Source organism: Zonotrichia leucophrys, chromosome 2 (genome assembly GCF_028769735.1).
Source record: "Zonotrichia leucophrys gambelii isolate GWCS_2022_RI chromosome 2, RI_Zleu_2.0, whole genome shotgun sequence".
Lineage (NCBI taxonomy): Eukaryota > Metazoa > Chordata > Aves > Passeriformes > Passerellidae > Zonotrichia > Zonotrichia leucophrys.
This window is the reverse complement of record NC_088171.1, coordinates 37,304,066-37,325,670: the sequence shown is the minus strand read 5'-3', so window position 1 is coordinate 37,325,670 and position 21,605 is coordinate 37,304,066. Positions and strand designations below refer to the sequence as shown.

Sequence of the window (21,605 nt, the reverse complement as noted above, 5' to 3'; positions counted from 1 at the left end):
CACCATCTCTATAACATTTGTCATTTTGATAGTTTCTTGGGGGCATTTTCATCTGTGTCATTTGTTCAGTTTTTCACTTATATCCAAGCAAATATACTTCCAATTTTTATACACACCTCACTAAATATTTTCATATACAATGTGAATGCATTAACATTATTTGTTTACTTTGAGTCTTCCTGTTGTGGGAATATTTTTACACTGCATTTATTAACTATTAGCTAAAGATATGAGTATCTTCAAGAAAATACATATCTATATCATATCTATGAGTCTATTGGATGTGTTAGTAAACCATTCTGGATAAACCATTAATCCACTACTGGTATGTATAAAAAGGACCTAAAAGCTTCTGTACATTTATATTATTTGTTGATTCAATAAAATGTCACATTATCTTTCCTACAGCATTAAGAAATAAAACTGCATGGACCTATTTTTGAAAACAGATCCTTGAAGCTAAAATAAAGGAAATATGCATGTTTTATACATGTAATATTTTGTTCCTAAATTTTAATATACTAGAAAATTTCTGCTGATGTACACTGTCCTAGCTAGAGGGTTTGCATTCCTCTTTTAGAACTACCAGTGCACAGTTGAGAAAAAATCGCCAATTAAATTTTAAGAAGATGTAAAGAAACATTAAATTTTTGTGATAAACTCCTATGTCTCTTTCAGAAGCAAACTAGCAACTGCTTCAGTTCTTGGAGGGGATTCTGTAGCTGACTTCATATTATGTACCCCAAAGACTCATAGGCACCTTTCTGTCCTTGATGTGGAAATGTATAAAGGGTGTATCAGAAGCTAGAGCACATCTTCCTTCCCCCCAACCCCTAATAATCCTGTACGTAAAACTGAGAGACTGATTTTTTTCTGGGTCTATGAGGACAATCTGGAAACAGTTCTGTATCACTTGAAATAAGTTCACCTGCAGAGAAACCTCTTCTTGTAGCAAAAAATTAAGAAGTTATCGCTTGACTGCATCTAGTCACAAGATTCCTGTCTTTTGAAGAGATGATAGGTAGTTCCTCTACTGCTGTGGTTTACGTTAGGCAGCCCTACAGTCAAGCAAACAAATAGCAGCACTGTGGTGTGAGACCAAGGGGAAGATGCTTTCCAAAATGCCTATAGTTGGTAAAGGTCTGTGAAATGGCTGGGCAGCCTCTCAGTGCATTGGTGTTTGCTTTAAGCCCAGCCTGTGCAGTGAAAGCCCTTTTGATCAGGTGAGAGGATGAGAGAATGCATCACCTCTAAAGTACACATTTCATCCTCATTTTGCCTCTTGCAGTGTGATGAAAAACTACCTAATGTTTTGCTGGTTTTGTCTTCAAGGGGTGGCTCTGTGAGCTGTTACGTTGGAAAGAAGATCCATCACCAGAAAACAGGACCCTCTGGGAGAATCTCTCCATGATCCGAAGGTTCCTCAGTCTTCCTCAGCCTGAACGCGATGCCATTTATGAACAAGAAAGCAATGCAGTTCATCACCATGGTGACAGGCCTTCCCACATTATCCATGTGCCAGCAGAACAGATTCAGGTTAGTTTACCTTGGCCAATCCCGCAGAGCGCTAAGTAAATAAAGCTTTAAACGGAGCAAAGGAAATTAGTGTTTCTTCCCTCCTGGTCAGGCTGAGCTCAGGTCTCCCGGTGCAAGATAAGAGCGAGCTGCCATCCACCAGCGCAGTTCAAAGGAGACCGTGCGACCACCCACAGCTCTTGTTGCGGTTCGCTGGTGTTTGCTAACGTGTGTGGTGGCAGTGCACAGGCAGCTGTGTGCGGGCAGGGCGAGCTCAGCCCCGTGCTGGCTGTGCCTGCCTGGACAGGCACCAGGGCCGAAAGGCAGCACCGGTCAAGGGTCTTCCTTCCGGCAGACCAGGAGGACCTTGTTGTGCTGCTGATCGAAAACCAAGCAAGAACCCTCAGCAGTGGCAGCTCCTCCTGGTTAGGAGTGAAGGGAAGGGGATTTCTCATCCCACTTTAACCCCAGTTGAGACTGGGGTGAGTCAATATTTGTTTGTTTTTCCTTCAGAGCCCCTCTCCCACCACCCTTGGGAAAGGAGAGCATAGAGGCGCTTTCCTACCAGGCCTGTTGACCGCTGGACCTTGGCTGGGTGCTGCTCCGCAGGTGAGCTGGCACAAGGGCACCATGTCAGGGAGAGAGAGGAGGGGATGCAAGACCCACACCATGAGGCTTGGAAGAGCTGCTGCCCTCTGCTTCAGGGCAGCCCCAGCTGGAGCTGCACACACTCTTTTTTGCTGGCACAGGTGCTGCCAGCCGGGAGCTGAGCTGGCTGTTGTGCTCAGCTGTGTAGCCCAGGTTGTCAGTGGGGACTGCTGTCTCTCTGAGCTGGGGACTCTTTAATCGCTTCTCACAAAAGGCCTGAGGTCAACCTTGTAACTGCACCTTCTTAAAGGGCAGATATTACCCCATGCTTTTCCAGCCTCAGCTGAGACCCTGTGTATCACTTGTATTACCTATACAGAAAAATATTTACAATGCTAGGAAGGATAGAGTTATCTCGCAGCCAGAAACAACACGAGTGTATATTAAAGATAAAGCAAACTGAATAAGACAATCCCTTAGGATATCAAGTACTAAAATAATTGTGAAAGCCTGGAAACTTGCTGTTTGATTTAGCAAAAAGAGAGAGAAAGATCTATATTAAGTAATAAAACAGCACTTGTTTGAAAATGTACATTGTTTTTAATAAAATCGCTTCTTAAGGGGATAAAAGGAGAAGCTTATGCACAGTATAAACATTCAACCACTATGCCACTTACTTAGATTTTCTTGCCTTGTTGATAAAAGTTGGGTGTTTGATCTCATAAATATTATTCACATAAGCAGTTGCATTGTAATCTCTTAATATGACTTGTAAGAGTAAGGATTGGGAGATTGGGCCTGAGTTTTGTCTCTGCTGTTCTACATGGTAATTGTTGTAGATGCATAAATATGTAGCTCAGACACAAGTTTTCAAACTGTATATACAAAGCCTCCAGTCGTATAAGAATTTAATATACTGGTAGTAGTCTTGAATCTCTTCAGGACAGGAGCCTTGAATGGGACTACTCACAGACCATAAAACATTCAAAGACCTGAGCAGGGATGAGGAAGGAGCCCCAGTTCCGGGGCATTCGTGTCAGATCTTAAAATATGAAGATCACTTAAAGCAGTGGCTTCTAAACCAGTTGTGGATGTCTGTGCAAAGTCTCCACAACCACAAGAGCCCCTATGAAGTGGACAGAATTATAATCCCTCCAGTATTTATACCATTTGTACAGCATTTTGTGCTTCTTAGGGTCTCAAAGAACTGCTGCTAGAAGCCTGGAAGCCACTACCAAAAGACAAAAATTATTGAAGGGAGACTCTCAAAGGGAAATAAAATGCAGTGATAGCAACTGCTTGTTTTGCTGTGGTTGTTTTTTAATAATAACTGGTGGTTTGTACCATATGACAAGAAATTCGCTGATCCAAAATATCTTACTAACCAGTGCTTCCTGTGCTGTGCAGCAAAAGAATTGTCAACACAAACAGTAGCTGATAAATTTGCTTTTGATTTTAAACATGATCTTATAGTGTACTGTACTCTGGTGGTGGATGAGAAAAACATTTCTATCCCTAGGGCTCAGTGCCTCACCTTTTAAGAATGTTTCTGAATCCATGCTTGCAAAACTTCATTTTAAGCTCTTGTTAATTATTTACATCATGATTTGCTTTATCTTATTCTTCTGATGTGCATATTGGCTCATTTTTATTGCCTGAGTTTTTGGAATGCAGCATGTTCCCGTCTAATAATAATAGTGCAACTTATTTAGAGCTTTGCATCTTAGTGCTTTATAAATATTAACTAAATAATCCCCAGCACAAACACAGAAGCAGGTAAATAGGTCTGTTCCCTGTTTATTTGTTGGGATACAGGCAGTGCAGGCCTGCTCAGAGACTGCAGGCAGGAGAGGTCAGATCCAGAAGGGGAAACACAGATTTCCTACCTCCAGATCCCTTTGTCCTTGCCGAGGCTGGGTTTGTCAGTGCCACGTTAGGCACTTCCAGCCAGCATATTCTGTTGTAATGTTTGCAAGTTTGACGAGACTTCAGTGCATGCTGAGGTCAGATCAGCAGTGAGATATTTCTGTACTCAAAGAGATAAAATGCTCTCCTTCCCCCTGACTCCCCAGCCCGTTTGTCTAGCTATTGCTAGAGAGTTGCAGCCCTTGTTTTTGGGCAGCAGCTGCCGTTGCTGGCAGAGCTCCGGCACGTTTGCCCTCATCTGGCACTTTTCTCACTTTGCCCTTGCTACAGTTCTGGCTAAGCTGGTCAAGTTAATCCTGTACTATGTCATTTAGCATTTTGTCTTGTCTGCACTTGACTCATGGAGCATGTTCATTAAAATTTGTCAGCTAAACCGCACCGATGTTGTATCATCAGTGCTTTCGGTCTGGCAAAGCTACGGTGTTCTTTTTGTTCTTTCTTTTTTTCCCTTCCTTTTTTTTAAACTTACTAAGCCTTTGTTTGTAGCTCTGCAATTTCTTCCCCCCGCTCCCTCCTCAAGATTTCTCAGGAACAAAATAGGAGCAAGAATACATGTACAAAAAAATGCTGTTCTTTGTCTTGCAGCAGCAGCAGCAGCAACAGCAACAACAGCAGCAGCAACAGCAACAGCCAGGTCCCAGACTACCCCCAAGGCAACCAACAGTAGCATCACCAGCTGAATCTGAGGATGAAAATCGTCAGAAACCCCGACCGCGAACAAAGATTTCTGTGGAGGCCCTAGGGATCCTACAGAGTTTCATACAAGATGTAGGCCTATATCCAGATGAAGAAGCAATCCAGACTCTCTCCGCTCAGCTTGACCTGCCCAAGTACACCATTATCAAGTTCTTTCAGAACCAGCGATATTATCTCAAGCACCATGGGAAGCTGAAGGACAATTCTGGTTTGGAGGTGGATGTTGCAGAATATAAGGAAGAAGAGCTGCTCAAGGATTTAGAAGACAGCATCCAAGACAAAAATGCAAACACGCTTTTTTCAGTTAAACTAGAAGAAGAGTTATCAGTAGAAGGGAACACAGAGATTAATGCTGAATTGAAAGACTGATCTAAAAGTATTATTTTCTTTCAACAGTGCCGCTGGTATTTACTAATGAAATGAAAATTCCATCTTGCGTTGTGTCAAAAACCCTTATTATTCATTGTTTGGCCAATGAATCTTCCAAAACTTGCACAAAAGTTGAAAAAAAGGATAATGCAGACTGCACTAGATGTTTTACTCTATTTTACAAACTGCTTCGCAGCAACAGATGAAGCGTTGAGGATTGTTTGATATTAATTTGTGTTCACTGGATACACTGTGAGTGTACCCAATAAGCATGATACCAGTGATTTTGATTCTGGAGCCTTCAGACAAGCATTACAACTTTTGTGATTTACTGTTTTTTCGTTTCTGTTTTGTTCTTGTTTTTTAATTATTACTGTAGCACTCCACACTTGATCTTTGAAAAATCACATTTATTTAAAAAATAAAATAAAAAGAGTTTGTTACTCTTGTACTATTGTATGTTACAAAAGAACTATAGACTGTGGAATGCAGTTTAAAGATAACATATGCCAACAAATGCCTTGTATTATATGGCACTGCCGTAATTCAGATTTGTTTTCTTTTGGAAATAAAGGTCACTGTATTTTTTTTCCATTCTCATTGTTACATGGTTTTAGAGAAAATGAAAAAGAAAATGTGAAACACGATTTAGTCCTCATTATTTATTTGTAGATCCTGCAGCATCATGTTGTAATTAATTTTTTTGGAAGTTTCCGTTAAATGTAATATTGCTTCTCTTGTTACCATACTGATTTTTTTTTTCTATTTATAAATGTATTTTGATGGGCAGTAAAACAAAGTGTCTTAAAAGTTTTAAATAGAGAAAATGTGCTTTACACAGTTGCCTATAAAAAGTGCTCTATGTTATCCAAGCAATTCATACTATAAGCTTCACTCTTATTGTTGTATGCAATTTTTACTATCATGCAAATAAGCTTAGGTAAATAAAACTAATAGATCACCTTAGAAACTTATGCAATTAATGTGAAAATAATTGATGTTTGCAATGTGTCTTCCTTTGGTTTACAATCAATTTTAAAGCTACAGCTGTATAAATTTTCTGTATAAAGGTGTATTTCTTTTTTATGAGTTTATTGCTATGAAAACACCAGTTATTTTGTTACAGCTGGCTGTTTTTATAAGTGTATCACAATTTTCTTTATGCAGAAATGTTCTGACTAGGAGTGGTTATTGACTGTAACTACACAATTAAAATTGTTTGTATGGTATGATATGGCAGGGTTTGTCTGTGTATGTGTATATCTGGGAGGAATAACTTGTTCTTAGTGCACATCATACCTTCTTGCCACCACTTTGTTCTCCTTTAAAATCACAGGCAGATTTTTTTAATGACCTTCTTAAAATTTGAATTTAGATAACATACTTCAAAAAGAAACACAGTTTGGTTATGAAAATCATAACCTGTCTTTTCTTGGTTTAAAAACTTGCCTGCCCAACAGAGATAGCAGGATATTATTGAGTCAGAAGGCTATCAGGCATAAACATATTTACAGTTCCTGGCAGTAATGCACTTATAATGGATACAGCTGGTTTTATTTTACACTAGAATTATGCTAACACTGTTCCTTGCACTAATGTATAAACATTAAAAAAAAACATTAATAGTCATAAAATAAATAGGAAAGATGGGCTTTGCCCATAGCAGTCTCCTTCTAAGCAAGATTATTTTTAATGATCACTAATAAGGTTCTTGATAAAGCCATAACAGTTGGTGACCTCTGAATTTATGCAAGGCTCATGTCTAGGCTAAAGACCAGTCTGCAGCTACAAGTTATGGAGCACGCACTGTTGTTCTCCTAGGAGAGAAATAACTCACACGCAGTGTGATTCAGGATGGGGATTCAGCTCAGTCTTCCTGAAATGACTAAAAGTTTACAAAACTCAACATGAATTTCAAAGGGACTATTGGCTCTTAGCAAAAGTCTTGGTTTAGTTCTATTAAGTTCAGGGAAATTTAAAACTGCTGCAGGCTGTCCTTGGTCTCAGTGTCCTTTGTGGGTCTGTTGAGCAGCTCTCAGCTGTGGCACCTCTTGGCTTCTTCCAGGACTGTCTGGGGCTACACCATGCTTTGGGTTTGGGATCCAGTCCAGTTGAAAGAAAAAGCCTTAGTACCACTCTGGAAGGGAAATAAGCCTTAGGAGGGACACATCTATGTAATTTGGCATTGCATTCCAATAAAAAGGCAGTAAAACTATGCTCTCGCTTAAGGGACTTGTAGTAGCTATAAAACTATCGATAGCCCAAAGCTATGCTGGTCACTAAAAGGCAAAAATAAGCCTAGTCTGGGGAAGTGACTGTGATCGTGATTGGATTTCTTCCCTTATTTCAATGGCATTGTTGCTGTGCACAGCCATGCAGATGGAGCTAGGACTGACCCCTGCACACAGCTGAGGGGCAGGGTACATGGCTCAGGCAATGCAAGCTGATTTGGTGGGCAGGACGATGCTTCTGGCACCCTTGGGTACACTCTGTCCCTAACAATGTGTGCAGGTACAAGGCAGAAGGGGGAGTGAAGGAAAGACTTGAACGTACCTCTCTCCACACTAAACGCTAGTACACACAGCACTCCAAATACCTGAAAGAGGGCAACCCTACAAAAGTGTAAGAAGAAATGTTTAGTCTTTGCTATTTTGCAAGCAATTTCCTTTTCTTCTATCATTTTAAGTTTTATGGGTGCTGAAGTAGAGGCCATGTGTGCTTGCAGATGGTTATTATAGCTGTTTCTTTTCCATTATCTTCGTTGTTCTTTCTCCTACTGTAGCTGAGGTTATCTTCCAAATGGTTCAGCCTCTGTAGTCACACATTACCTGCACAGGAGTTCAAATCGTTGCCTTTTTGTGTCCCAGTGGGTGGGCTGCAAGTACAGTCTTTTAACTTGGCCTATGTGACCAAAAGCATTTTTGTTAAATCTTTGGCAGTGTTTTCAAAGGTGATATGGGCATTAAGGATTCCAGCTTTCTGTGAATGCAAGACATTTGAACTGTTAGGAATTCAAATACAGCAAGCATATGCCACCTTGACTCATGGACCAGTTAGTCTACCTAGAAAATTACCTTATGTCCTTTTCTGTTCCTTAAGTTCCTTTTTTTTTACCATCTGGTGGAAACATACCAAAAACAAAAAAACAAAAACCAAACAAAAAAAGACCCCAAATGAACAAACACACTTTTCCACTTCAGCAAAGATTAAGAAATCAGACTGGAATTCTGTAATGAAGCACAAAAATTGAGACATAAAACCACTATTAGTTGGGAAGTTGTTAGTAAAACTCACTGAGTAGGACTTCTCTAAATGTATGAAATGACTATTATATACTCATATATACATATATATATCTATATATATATATAATATGTTGTATTGTCTACTACATATATACTTAGGGAAGAACGGGGAAGGAATATTACTAGGAATAGATTTTAAGCTGCAAAGAAAGCCAAATGCCTAAAAAAGAGGGAACTGGGAGGGGATGGCAGGACTTAGTTTTTGCTATAAAACTGAAGTATTTATCATGTTTTAAGTTATGGTGTTTGCCATAAGAAGTGGAGTATTTTTACTCTCTGACGATTCCCATTATTCTATATGTAACTGACAAGATTTAGGTGTATATGCTAGAATTCCCAGTGTGTGTTTTTCCACCCTGAAAGAGACCCAAATAGACCCCAGATTCCGAGAGGTCCATGGCCTGGGGACAGTGTCAAGACCCAGTAACATCCTCAAGTTGCTTATAATTATAAAGACTCACTACCTGCAATGCAGGGGTTTAGATTTGTGTTTTGTATAACTACCTAAATTGGTAAGATGACCCAGCAAAAACTGTCCGTGTATCAATTATTACACTCACTTTTTTCTTTTAGTTGGGAAGGTGCAACAAATGGAGAAAGCAAAAAGTTCCTCCAAACTGGTGATTTTGTTGCAATGATTTACAAAGTCAGTGCTTTGACTGTGTGCTGGGAAAGCACCAAATATTACCAGGTTCATTTGCCAAAGCAAATGCTCCATGTGTTAAGAGCAGTATAAATGAGATATTATAGAGGCTCTACTAGAACATCAAGTATTACCAATTCTGCTTAACTTATTGAACTTGTTCTTTGAAGTCAGGTACATTGTGGAGACCAAAGGTATTTTGATTTTTACATAATGATTTATATTGTGCTTTGAATAACAGTCCCACAGCAAAGCAGGGATATAAATATACTCCCAGGCCTTTTTTTGCACACAGAGGTAATTTAGGTTGGTCTCCTCACAGTGCCTTGCGTCCACACACTCTTTTACTACAACAAATGAGCTAATAATTCAAACTGCAATAAGTGATCCTCCTTGGAGCAGGAGTAGTGCTACTTGGCAGTGAGTTTGTTTGCTTTCAGGTTCATACGGGAGCCTTCCTGCCGCTCTGCTGCTGGCAGCCCTCCCACTATCTCAAGCTGCATTGTTTCATTTTGGCCTGACCCAGGCCCTCTTCCTGCTCCAGGTCATCTTGGCCAAATGTCATCTCTCCTGGTTATAGGCCATTACTCAGGTATATGTGCCACAGTTTAATATGAGGCAGAAAGGACTGTATGTGTCTGATGTCATCTACCCTTTGTCATCACCATTCATGCCATGAGCCCTGCAGAGCTGCTTGAAAAAGCCACTTGCATTGGGAAGAGAGTGACACTTGGAGCAAACCCACCAGGAGGCAGGTTACTCCTGAGCTGATAGAGCAGAGCGGGCAAGGGGGTGTGCATTCCACAGGGGAGAAAGAAGGAAGGTGCCAGAGAAAGATGAAAGAATCAGGTCACAATAGCTACCCCTGCATGGGCAATAAAGCTTTTTTGCAAGGCATGCTGTGGCAAAACTCAAAATACTACAGGGTGCTACCAAGACTCCATGGAAAATGCACAATTTTCTCCAATTGAGGGATTTACTCTGTCAGGCAATATCTAGTTTAATACAAAATCTTCTCAGCTGTCCATGGCTAAAGAGGTCCCCTAGTCTGTCCTCTGGTACCATCCCTGTGCACAAGATATGCAGGATTCTTTTTGCCAGCTGCTGACATGTTACCATGGCAGTTGCAGCTGGGATTCTCTTTCTAGGTTGCTTGCTTACCCATACAATGTGCTAAAGTAGCATCCAGGCTGTAAACGCTCTGATTTTCTTCCAGGATCACATCCAAACACAAGCAGTGTTCTTGCAGCCTCAAACCTACTTTTTGGAGCTCTCTCCTACAGTGTTCCTTCTCCTCAGACCAGATGTGCCACAGCAAATGTGTTGTGTAACTCAGATGTTTATCACAATGCAAGAGAACAGAAAAAACATGACTTTTGTGGGTGCAGAGATGTATAAAGCACACATAGGTCAGAAATTTAGAGCAAGTAAAATGCTCCAAGAGGTTTCAGAGAGAGATTTCTTACTGCTGTAGTTGTCTCAAAACATCAGTTTCAATGATTGGAAATTGTTGGGCCAGAAAAGTTCATGTAAAATCCTACTATATTTGCAGAAGACCTTCTGCTAGAACAGAATTTGAAACAAAGGGCACCCTGTTTTGTTATTTGCATTATAAAATAAACATTCTTTGCAGTACAAACCTTGCTACCATTCCACATCTACACTAAAGCAGGACCCTGTCCTGATAATGAGCAGCACTGCCTCAGTTATTTGTCCCTCATGTGTGCCCCATCTCTGGGGGTTCCCCTGAATGTGGCATGCCCAAAACCAGCTTCACTCATCTTCAGTCTCCCATCATCAACCATGGCCTTTTACCTGCAGTTAACATTTTCACCTGGGGAAAGCAATTAAAAAAAAACTTACCTTACAACAAACCAAGGCAGGGAAAGGTAAACTGGGCTGTCTTTTCCTAAGGGAAAGGGAAGTGATTCTTTATCATTAACAGCATAGCAGCTTGCACTGTGAAATAAGTAGAGGTGTTGTTGTTGGCTTGCCTTAGTAGGAAAAATGCTATATCCCCAGCCTAATAAGGATTTAATATCAGCTGGAAGAAGAGTAAAGAAGACAGAAAATTATGAAAAGGGAGTGAGAAGAAATATCTAGATAAAATCTTATTGGGGGCAATCATGCCTAGAGATGGCTGGAGAACTATAAGACTAGTTTAAATTAAAGGAAATCCAAGTTAGCCAAAAGAAAAAATAAGTGAGGACCACTTTGTGGTTCACATACTGGATGTCCTGTGAAAATGGGGAAAGATTGAGCACAGAGTTGTTTCAGAGGAAAGACTGAATAGAAGAGGCTTGTAAAAAGGCAGCTCAGCTTGCTGCACAGCCATAAGTGATGCATGGAAGGTGAATACAGAAAGAAAATTCAAAATTTCTTGTAACACAGCTAGAGGCAATGTTTGAAATTATCAACTAGCAGGATTAAAAATCAGTAAAAGGGAGCATTTTTCTGCACGTCCAACTGCTGAACTCACTGCTATACACACCCCTTCACACCAAAAAATACAAATGGCTTTTAAAAAATGCAAAGAAATGTGAAAACAAAGGGTTGATCTGACCTTCTTTTGAAGAGGCCGAGAACTGTTTTCCACTCTTTTACTGGACAGCTGGCAACCCAGTGATGGCATCCATATGGACAGTGCTGAGCATGCAGCCAGTTGCTTTGAGTGCTCCATAACCACAAGTGTGACAATTTTGAGTGGGCTGAAATTTCCTATCTTCTTGGTCAGGTATGCTAGCTGCAGTTTGTGTACTTTATTCCCTATATTCTTCATAACCAGATTTTTTAAAAACTGGTTTGAATAATTTCATTGAGGAGTAGGTTGCCTCATATTTACAAAACATTCCCTCCCACGCATGCCAGCAATGAAGATTTATACCCAAATAATTTTGGTCATTGCCATGGTACCAATAGAGTTGCTGTTCACAACTGTGCTCCAGCTGCAGCAGGAGTAAAGTAGGAGTCCTTTGACCCCATCTGCCTACAAAACTGGGCCATTTTTTATCACTTTTTACCACAATTCTTTCAGTCTTCGCTCTGCACAACCCACTTCTATTCAGGTTTAGCTGACCTGTTCCTTTCTCTTCCTCAATAGCCCTGCGGAAAGGTTCATACAGGATTAAAAAAGAAAAACAAAAATTTATGTATTTACATAAGCCTGATAGGCCATCACTCCCAAGCTTTTTAAGGATGTGGAATTTTCAGGGTCCCCTGTCGTGCGGAGGAAATGATGAATCTGAGTCCATGTTCTTAGAAAGATTTATATTATATTATATCATATTATATTATATTATATTATATTATATTATATTATATTATATTATATTATATTATATTATATTATATTATATTATATTATATTATATTATATTATATTATATTATATTATATTATATTATATTATATTATATTATATTATTATGCCATACTAAAACTATACTAAAGAATAGAGAAAGGATACTCACAGAAGGCTCATCAAGATACTAGTGAAAATCTCATGACTCTTTAGAGTCTCAACACAGCTGGACCATGACTGGTCATTATGTCAAAACAATTCACATGAAACCAATCAAATGACCAGCTGGTAAACAATGTCCAATCCACATTCCAAAGCAGCAAAACACAGGAGAAGTGGACCAGACAATTATTGTTTTCATTTTTCTCTGAGGCTTCTCAGCTTCCCAGGAGAAGAATCCTGGCGAAGGGATTTTTCAGAAAATATGATGGTGACATGAGGATGCGCTACAGGATGGCCAGGAGAAGAATCACAGGAATGTACTGGTTTGATTCCAGGTCTCCTCCTCCAGTTCTGACTGGGTTTTCTGGAACACAGTCTGGGTGATGGGATGGCCACTTCTGGGGGCGCTTCCCCAGGGCACCACGCAGCCCATGAGCCTGACACCGCTTGCAAACGCTGCTGGACAGAAAGAGCGCAGTGTGAAGGCAGATCAAAGCAATGTGATTGCATTTCACGTTTGATGCAGCTCATTCCTGAAGCCAGAGTGAATTGCCTAATCCAATGTATCATTTCTGTGCAGGCAGACCCTTGGGCTGGCATCGTGTCCCACAGAGCACTGCTCCAGTGTGCAGCATCTGCCACCGCCTGCCCTAGGGCTTGGCTTCACATTGCCCTCCTCCTTTCCACCTCCTTTTGGGAGATGCTTTGCACAAGCCTTGAAGGCCAAAACTCAGGCTGTCTCAGGCCCTTCAGGGCATTTATTACCCTCCCACTTCCTTGATTACTTGATCTTTGAGCCACACTCCTGACCTTTAAAGATTCAAAGGGGCATATTTCCAGTGATTTATCTTCAATTTCACCTGCTACTATTTTTGGAAATAAAAGTTTATCTGCTTACCCGTTGTCTCTCCTCTTTAATCAATATGTCAGCTGTTGATCACAACCTCTGCCAGCCAGCCAGCCAGTAGATGGGACAATTATTTTCACAAGGACTTTCAAGTCCAGACTTTTAACCCACAGGGTCTAACACGGAGCAGCTGCAAGAGCTCTGAGTAGCAGCTGCCCCTTTTCTACTGCAGCTGCTGAGCTGCTCTCCTGATGGTCTCTGGCTATTTTGCTAGGGCAAGGGGAAAACTACCTTGTTTTCTAGGCATCATAGTATAAAATCTGCATTCACTGTTGCTGTAACAAAGGAGGCAAAATGCCGTGGTCATGATGCAGATCAGGGTACCTGGGGTATTTCTTTCTACCTTGTACCCAGCCAGAAAATGAGTGAGAGGCATAAGACACAAGAGGAAAGCTTTTCCTGTCCTTATAGTCACAGAGCACTGAGACTGGGGATAAAAATGGTTAATTTAAGGCCATACTACCCCACATCTCCTTGGTTTTGCTGTAAGCACTGGTCATCAGTATCAAACCATCTGTACTGCCAGAGCTGAGGGATATAAAGCTATAGCTGCAAAGTGTTACTGCTGATAGTAAGAAGTTATGTGCCACATGCAAGTCAAGCAGCTATAACTGCAGTTTTCTGCCTGGACATGTGGTCTTTTATCCACTCCTTCAGCACTGGCGTCTGGCAGGATAGGCAGGAGGGCATTCCTGACATCGAGGAAATTCCCTCCTTCTGCTGATTTCTTCTTCCTGGGTTCTTCCAGAGCCTGGTTCATGTGATTTATTAAGGGAAAGCAAGAGACAAAATGAATTCATATCCACATACTCAGTCCTATCACGGTACCTCAAAGTGAGTTACACGGCTGGCTGTAGGGTCAGGAACTTTTTTCAGAGGATTTGTGCTGACTTTTTTGAAATGTTCTATCCAGCTGTGTAATCAGCTGTTACATCAAGGTGCCTTGATGCCCCACAAGAGGTGTCCCTTCCAGCAGGCAGATGAGAAGGAGCTTCAGCACAGAGCAATGAGTTGGCTGGGTCTGTGTAGCAGCGTGTCCGTGGCCCACCACTGAAAGTGCCCCAAGAGAACAGCATGTGAGGAACAGCACAGGGCAGAAAACATGTGAGAGGGAAGGATTTCCTTGATAGTGAAAAAGTAGGAGAAACAATTAAAAAAAGGAAAGAAAAAAAAAGAAATAAAAGACAGACAACAGAAATACACACTAATATCAGTAAAATATCTTACCCCTCATCTATACTAATGTTATTCCAGTATTTCCTCTCATGTCTTGCACAGACTTGCTAGTTTTATACTCAGACAGAAAAAAATAAACAAATGGAAGATATTTCTTCCCCAGTGAAGGAAGTGTTTTAAACTTTGGATTCTTCTAAGTTCTTTTTTATTATTATTCTTTCTTTTGGGTCCATACACATGATGTTTATCTCATCCACGTATGGGAAGAGGGGGAGGAATGGGTAGGCTTGACTTGTGCTAACTGTTGACAACAGTTGTTTAATTTTTTGCAACATGCACCCAAGTATCATGAGACAGAGTAAAATATAAATAAATATGGTCTTTGGAAACCCCATACATCTTTATGGCCTACAATACCTTCAAACCATGGAAAAACACATGTTTATTTGTTTGTTTGTTTTAAAAAAAGATTTTGGTGGCAATGCTACCTCCCATCGCTGTAAACAAGGTCAGGAGGCCAAAATTAGTCTGTCCTATTTTGCACAAAATAGTCAACAACTTAAGATGTTTTTGCAATAATCAGAAAATTATTGACCGGTGTCAACACCCCCTTTCTGATAAACTGTTGAAATGTTAATATTCTTGGCAAAATTGTTTTTGCTCTAATTACTGTATCCATCTGGTCTATAAGATTGATTATACTGTGAGAATGTTTGTTCTCTTGTCTCCTGCAATGATGGGCCTCTCCTTGGCGCAGAAATAGTCCTGCCTCATCTTTACACAGAGACAAACATGCAGCAGAAATCAAACCAACACTCAGCTCCTATGGAGTTGAATAAAAATTCCTTGAAGGAGTTAATTCAGTACACATCACCTGCCTCTTGGATGGACCAGCTCTTGGAAGACCATTGTCCTGGCCCAGATGAAACAGCTGGCTCTCACCCAGCATGGGTATGGGTGACCAGGAAGGCCACCAAAAACCTGGGAGCCCACAAATGCTGGCATTTCTGCAGAGTTTCTGATTCAGCCGAGGAGAAGTTTGGCTGCTTGGCAGTGCCAGGCCCCCTCTGCCGCAGCTCCTTGGCAAAGAGCAGCCGAGCTGTCTGAGGAGCACAGCGTTTCCTGTCCGTTCTTCCATCAGCACCTGCAAAGGCTAATGTTACCTGGATTGGATTGGTTATTTCTGGAGCCAATGCCTAATATATCTGCTAACTGTGGCACGTGCCAATAAAGACCCAGTAAAAGTCATGTCAAGTATTAATCATTATTAAATCTGATTAAAACGAAACAAACCACGACAAAACTCCCATATGTTTTCTTCTGAAAAGAAAACAAAAAAAAAAAACCAAATACAAAGCCAGTGGAAAAATGATTGCTTTATTAGAAAAATCTGTTTTCTCATGGCAAGTATGAGAGAAATTAAAAATCATATTGGATTTTGTACTAGTATTTCAAAATACATGCACAGAAAGTCATACTAACTCAAAAAATTATTTTTGAGCATTTTTTGAGCATTCTTGCATGGCACCTGAAGATTTTCATTGAAGATGATGTTTTTCTCACACAGACAAAATAAAATTCAGCAAAAGCATTCTTTTAGAAATACAACTATCAGTTTAAAAAAAATAAAAAGCAGCAATTATTTTCCAGATAGTGAACTGTGTAGTCATGTCTAAAGCATTCAAAAGCCACTGATACGTGGGCTGAGATTTTTTTCTAGGTTTTTAATTTTAAAAAAGATTTAGGGTCTTTGTAAAAATATTCCAAGTTCTTGACTCCATAGGGTGTACTCAATGCATATGATTATCCTTGCAGAAAGAAGCTTAAGGGCTAGAAACTTCCCAAAAGGAAGGAGAACTTTCTAGATATTGGAGGGATGACTTTTTCACAGTTTTAAATTCATGATGTTTGAGTACACATAACTTTTCTGAAACTGGAACTACAACACAGCCTAAAGAGCACCTGCATTCATTTGTACCTTTGTGTTAACCCTTGATTTGTGCCAGCAGGGAGTACTAAGTTGTACTCAACTAATACAGGCTGCTTCCAGTGTCCCAGATACTGTACCATGCAAGAACACTGTTTAAGGGAAAAAGGGGAGAAAACTAACAGAAAAAAAAAATTGTTATTAGATTTATTGGAGATAGTATGGGAGAATGAGGTTTTTAAGTGAAATTGCTCCTCAGAAAAAGATGTTGCATGCCCACTTCCTTAATGTGCTGTTACACTGCTTAGCAATTTTTTTTTTTTACACCTGCGAAATATTTCAGTGGGAAGAGGGTGACTGTATTCCAGTCTTTACATAACATATCTCCTGTCTTCTTCTAGGTTTACCTTCTCTTACCATTCCTCACAGCAGTTTCCAGCCTTAAGAGCTAGTACAATGTCTTATTCCTTCCATTGCATTAGCAGGAAAAATGCAGGGAAAAATAGGACAAATGCAGTAGAATTTTCTGCAGACTTTTTGCTTCAAATAGGGTTTCTCAGGCTTGACATCAAGCACCCAAGACTTCTACTCTGCCAGTACTCCCTCATGTCTTTGCATCTGGTGACCACCATTCAAAGGACTTCCCACCCAGAAAAGACAGGTTTTGGCTATTGCAAAAGCTGGGGAAGAAGAACAAGATTCCTTTCAAAATTAGCAAAGTTGTAGTTAGGTACCTGGCAGATGTAAGTCTTCTTATACTGAAATCAAAAGGGATTTCTAATCAAAATTTGAGCTGACAGCTATTTTTAAATTATTTTTTAAAAAAACCTTTTCAAGATGTATGATTCTAGCAAACATCATGGCAAACTTATCCCAGAAAGTTTTGACATGAAAATCTGTAAATCTCAGAAAGGAGAAGGATTGAAACTTACAATCCTTTCCTAGAACAAATACAAATAACTCCAAAAACAACACCAGCAATAGTGAAGACCCCACATTCCATGAAGAGCAACTGGGAAATCCAGAAGTTCAGAGAAAAATTAGAGATTTTCTAAACACTATGGTTACTCTTTGTGCACAGACCTGAGCACTTTGCTATCATTCCCTGCACAAAATACATGGAGAATTGCAGCGACTGAATTAGGCTTAATAATTTCCTGTCTGCCTGCAGACTCAGACTGACATCCTGACGCTGTCCTACACTGGAGGACTATTTTAAAAGCTGCCTTTACAGGCATGCTGGATGTAATGCACTCTTATTTTTAAATGAAATCTTTGATTATGGAGAACAAACCCATGGCTAGGGAAGCAAGCTATAGAAGCACAGTCTGTGGGGGACCATGCTTATCGCAGCAAAATCGCCTTCTCTGTGTTCAGCATTGCTGCCGTGTCATGTTACAGTAATAACTGCAGATGAAGAGCTTTTAATTCATTGATAAAAGCAGAAGGCTGGAGTGGCTGGCTAGCTGTAATGAAGCTTATTATTCTGCAGCTAATTTGCCGATTATGGTAGAGTTTTATTTCTGAGCACTTGTACCAGAAGACAGCATTATCTACATAACATCTAAGCATAGAAGGTCCTGGGAAGAATGTTAATGAGCTGTCACCTATCTCAGCAAAGGTCCCCATTATTAATAGTGAGTATCCTAAGTATAGATCAGAAACTCTCCCTGAAGAGTGTGCAACCTGTGTGAAATATGATTGCTCATTTGGAACATAACCAGAAAGTAATGGCAAAGTCATGTCTCATTTAAAAGATTGTGGTTTCTTTAATGATGGTAAGTGGATAAGGGCTCAGATGAAGCACCCTGTTGTAGCAGCAGGATTCCCACACACCTCAGCAGCCCCAGCTGGAGACTCATCCTGGGAAAAAAGCTGCTCATAAAGGAGAACTCTGTTGTTCCCTATTTCTACTTTCTTTAACACTTCTGTTTCCTTTTTCTTACTCTCTAGATGCCAGGAGCCCACGAAGACTACTGAAACACAGTAAGTCATCCTTTCTCTTACTTCTACCACTGAGATTCTCCAAAAGCCTGAAAGTAGATACTAACACATCTATTTTTGTGTCAGGGAACAAAAGCAATGTCATAATAGATGCTCAGATAAAGGATATGACATCTGGGAACCCACCCATCACTAAGATCCAAGCAGACTTTTAGTCAATCACATGCAATCAAGGCATCTTCCCAGAAATACAGGCAGGTTTTTGTTATCCTGAAATTCCTTCAAAATCTCACCAGGAAAAGGAATTCTTTCATATACTCTTGCTTTGCTATGGCTGGTCTCCCATCATTCCCAGACACACAAGTCCAGCTCCTTCTGTGTGCTCAGCAGAACATAACATCATATTAAAACAGCACCTCCTTGGACCACTCTTTCAGGAAAAAAACATCACCATTGAGCTTCCCTGTGCCTTAGGAGTGAGGAAGAGCAAGAAGTGCTTTAGTTGTTTGGAAATTTTTTAAATATGTCTGCTTGTTGCTAAGCTGATGAGAAAGTCATATATTGAGTTAGACTGTAGCAGATTCAAGCTAGACCAAAGCACATATTGCTGTAGGATATACTTTGGATCTGTATGTAGCAACACTGTAGTTCAGAGAGGTTATTTATCCTAATCCACAGAAGCCCATAATTGCTTTGCAAGCTCACTGCCTGTTCAAGGAAATTACAGGCCTGAGAGTTTCTCTCCTGCATTGTGTCCAGCCAGAAAAATTGATCTTCTACCTCTAAGGAAAGAAAAAATAGAAAAGAGAAAATGCAAAATACCTCTCATTTTCTTTAAAACCCAATACTCAGCAGCAGGTACAGTCTCTTTCTCTTTCCTATTCATTTAAATATTGATGTCAAAAAACTTGCTGTCATTTCCTCATGGCAGTGTGCTCTGGTTGTTAAAATCAGTTTAAAATTGTACTTCATGACTGATTTGTAAAAGCATCAATTCCTGGAAATATTAGCATCAAACTGATATAGCTGACATCAGATGATCACTGTCTGTCCCCACAGGAGGAGCTGTGGCAAGCCAAGGGGTGAGCGTGGTTGATCCTGAGGCCTTGCCAGCCTGGCTATCCCAGAGGAGCTGTGCCCAGGGGTGACATGGCCATGGCAGCTGCGTGACAGGGCCATCCCCACCTGGTCTTACCCTTCCTTTTGTGAAGCTGGCCTTTGCCATGCTAGGGGCCACCTAGAGGCAGGAGGAAGACTGAAGAGAGCTACCTCAGTCATGAGATTTACTTAAATCTGACCCTTGCTTTTTTCCAGAAAGGGACATTTGGGGGTCAATTCCACTCTAAACTGTGCTGCCTGTGCTCCAGCACGTGCTGATTAACCACAAACCACCAGGATGCCAAGCAGAGCAGGCACACTGCATGCCAAACAGCTTTCCAGGGCAATGCCTGAGCTGCATGACCCCAGTCTTGTGCCCAAGTGCAGAGTTCCTGCATCCCAGAGCAGGACAGTGTCCACACACCCACAGAGAGGAGAGACAGTGGGGGTCTGAGGTCTGGCACAGGGGACCCACAGCCTTTGCAGAAGGGAAAGAAATGATTTGCAAAACAGCTGAGGAGATGGACAGAGGTGGAAAATTCCCCTTCCCGAGCAAATGTCAATGAACCAGCCTGACCTCCTGTGCATAGAAGATATTTTATCTATTAGAGACCAATCCACGTAGCTACAGGCAATCTAGACTCCTTAGGGAAACAGAAGGTTGCCTACTTAGTCTTATTAGGATGGGAAATGGCCGAGCAGCTGGATGAACAGGCAAAAATAAACTACCTGATATTCTTCCAAGTGCTATACAGACACCATCCCCATTTCTCTTCAGTCCTCTTGGCTTTGCAAAGCCAAAGGGATTTAGATGCTTAACATTCAGGACTTAGAAACCCAAATCGTCGAAATGTAAACAGGCAGCTTTGAAAATCTGTCTTAGGAGACAGTACCACTGATTTTCCATTAGACTTTTAAAAACCAGATGTGCTTAGGTCTGGCAAGGGCAAGTGTAATTGCCAAGACATTTCAGAGGTGTTTACATTCACAATGGCCCGGCATGTGGATAGCAATGTAGAATACAGGACTCACCCCCAAAACCTGGAAAGATCCAGGTGGATCACAAAACCCTTCCCAATAAGACCTAATTCAGGGAGGAAAAGATCTCTACTGCTTACACCTCAGAAATCTACACAGAATATCTGACATCCAACTCATCTAGTGGAGGAGTCATCATTATGTCATGTGCCATTCAACCATGACAAAATTTTAAGGAATTATAAGACCAACTCACATTACTGTGTAGTTAATTTTTTATGTGGTTTTTTTCATCAAAACATTTTCTCAACAAAGCACTCTTTGGAATTGATGCCTTTGTGTAAAGCTTTTCTCACAGAACAGTTACAAATGTTTTGTAACAAATAAGTATGTACAAATAGTTCAAATAGTTCTTGTAATTGTGCATTACCTTGAACTCATGTCCCACAAACTCAGTGTAACCAGTGTATTGACTTTCTTTTCAATCTTTTCAATGATTCCTTTTTTTTTCCTTGAAAGAAAGAAATACACTGTAGCTTTCTGTGCATCTTTATATTGGTGGGAGGCTGAGAAAAACTCTAATTGCCATTCCATCTCTAAAGTCTCTTATCCTGTGTTCCTTTAGCATGGAGGCCAACATTTTCCAACAGACTGTGCAATGTTAGGCATTTGAATCCATATCTATACACGTAAATAAAGTTAGCCCTGCTTTTCAGAGGACTCTCAGATCCCATCAGTGGGAGTTTTTATGGACAGAAGACTGAATAAGCATTGCAGGATTTAATTAGTACTATTACCCAAAGGAGTGCTTTAAAGATGGCTATATCAGAGGACGCTGATACAGTTCAGCAGATAACTGTTCTCTTTTTTTTCCTGTGTATAAGCTTTCAGTGATGTTTAAGAGAGGAGAATATTGTTCCTTAAAATTTAAGTTCAGTTATGTACCGCTTGAAGTAGTATTCATTCAATTAAAATGTCATGCATTAAGGATGTCAATAGTCAGAAAAAGGGAAGCATAGAAAACCAGAGTCACAGTAAGAAAACTGTCTCTTCAGAGCTATGCTTAACTG

The 21,605-nt window shown here is 40.5% G+C and overlaps 1 protein-coding gene across 5 annotated transcripts in view; it reads left to right on the top strand.

Annotated features, from left to right (window-relative positions):
• The window catches only part of SATB1 (SATB homeobox 1), a 92,037-nt gene extending 85,709 nt beyond the window's left edge, over positions 1-6,328 (top strand). For 4 of the 5 annotated variants that reach the window (XM_064704606.1, XM_064704605.1, XM_064704607.1 and 1 more), the window contains 3 exons: positions 1,333-1,536; positions 2,029-2,124; positions 4,615-6,328. In XM_064704606.1, coding sequence (XP_064560676.1) covers positions 1,333-1,536; positions 2,029-2,124; positions 4,615-5,094 — 780 coding nt within the window. In that variant the 3' untranslated portion in view covers positions 5,095-6,328. The remainder of the gene's footprint in view (positions 1-1,332; positions 1,537-2,028; positions 2,125-4,614) is intronic. The other variant, XM_064704608.1, reaches the window with a different exon arrangement.
• The last annotated feature ends 15,277 nt before the right edge of the window (positions 6,329-21,605 follow it).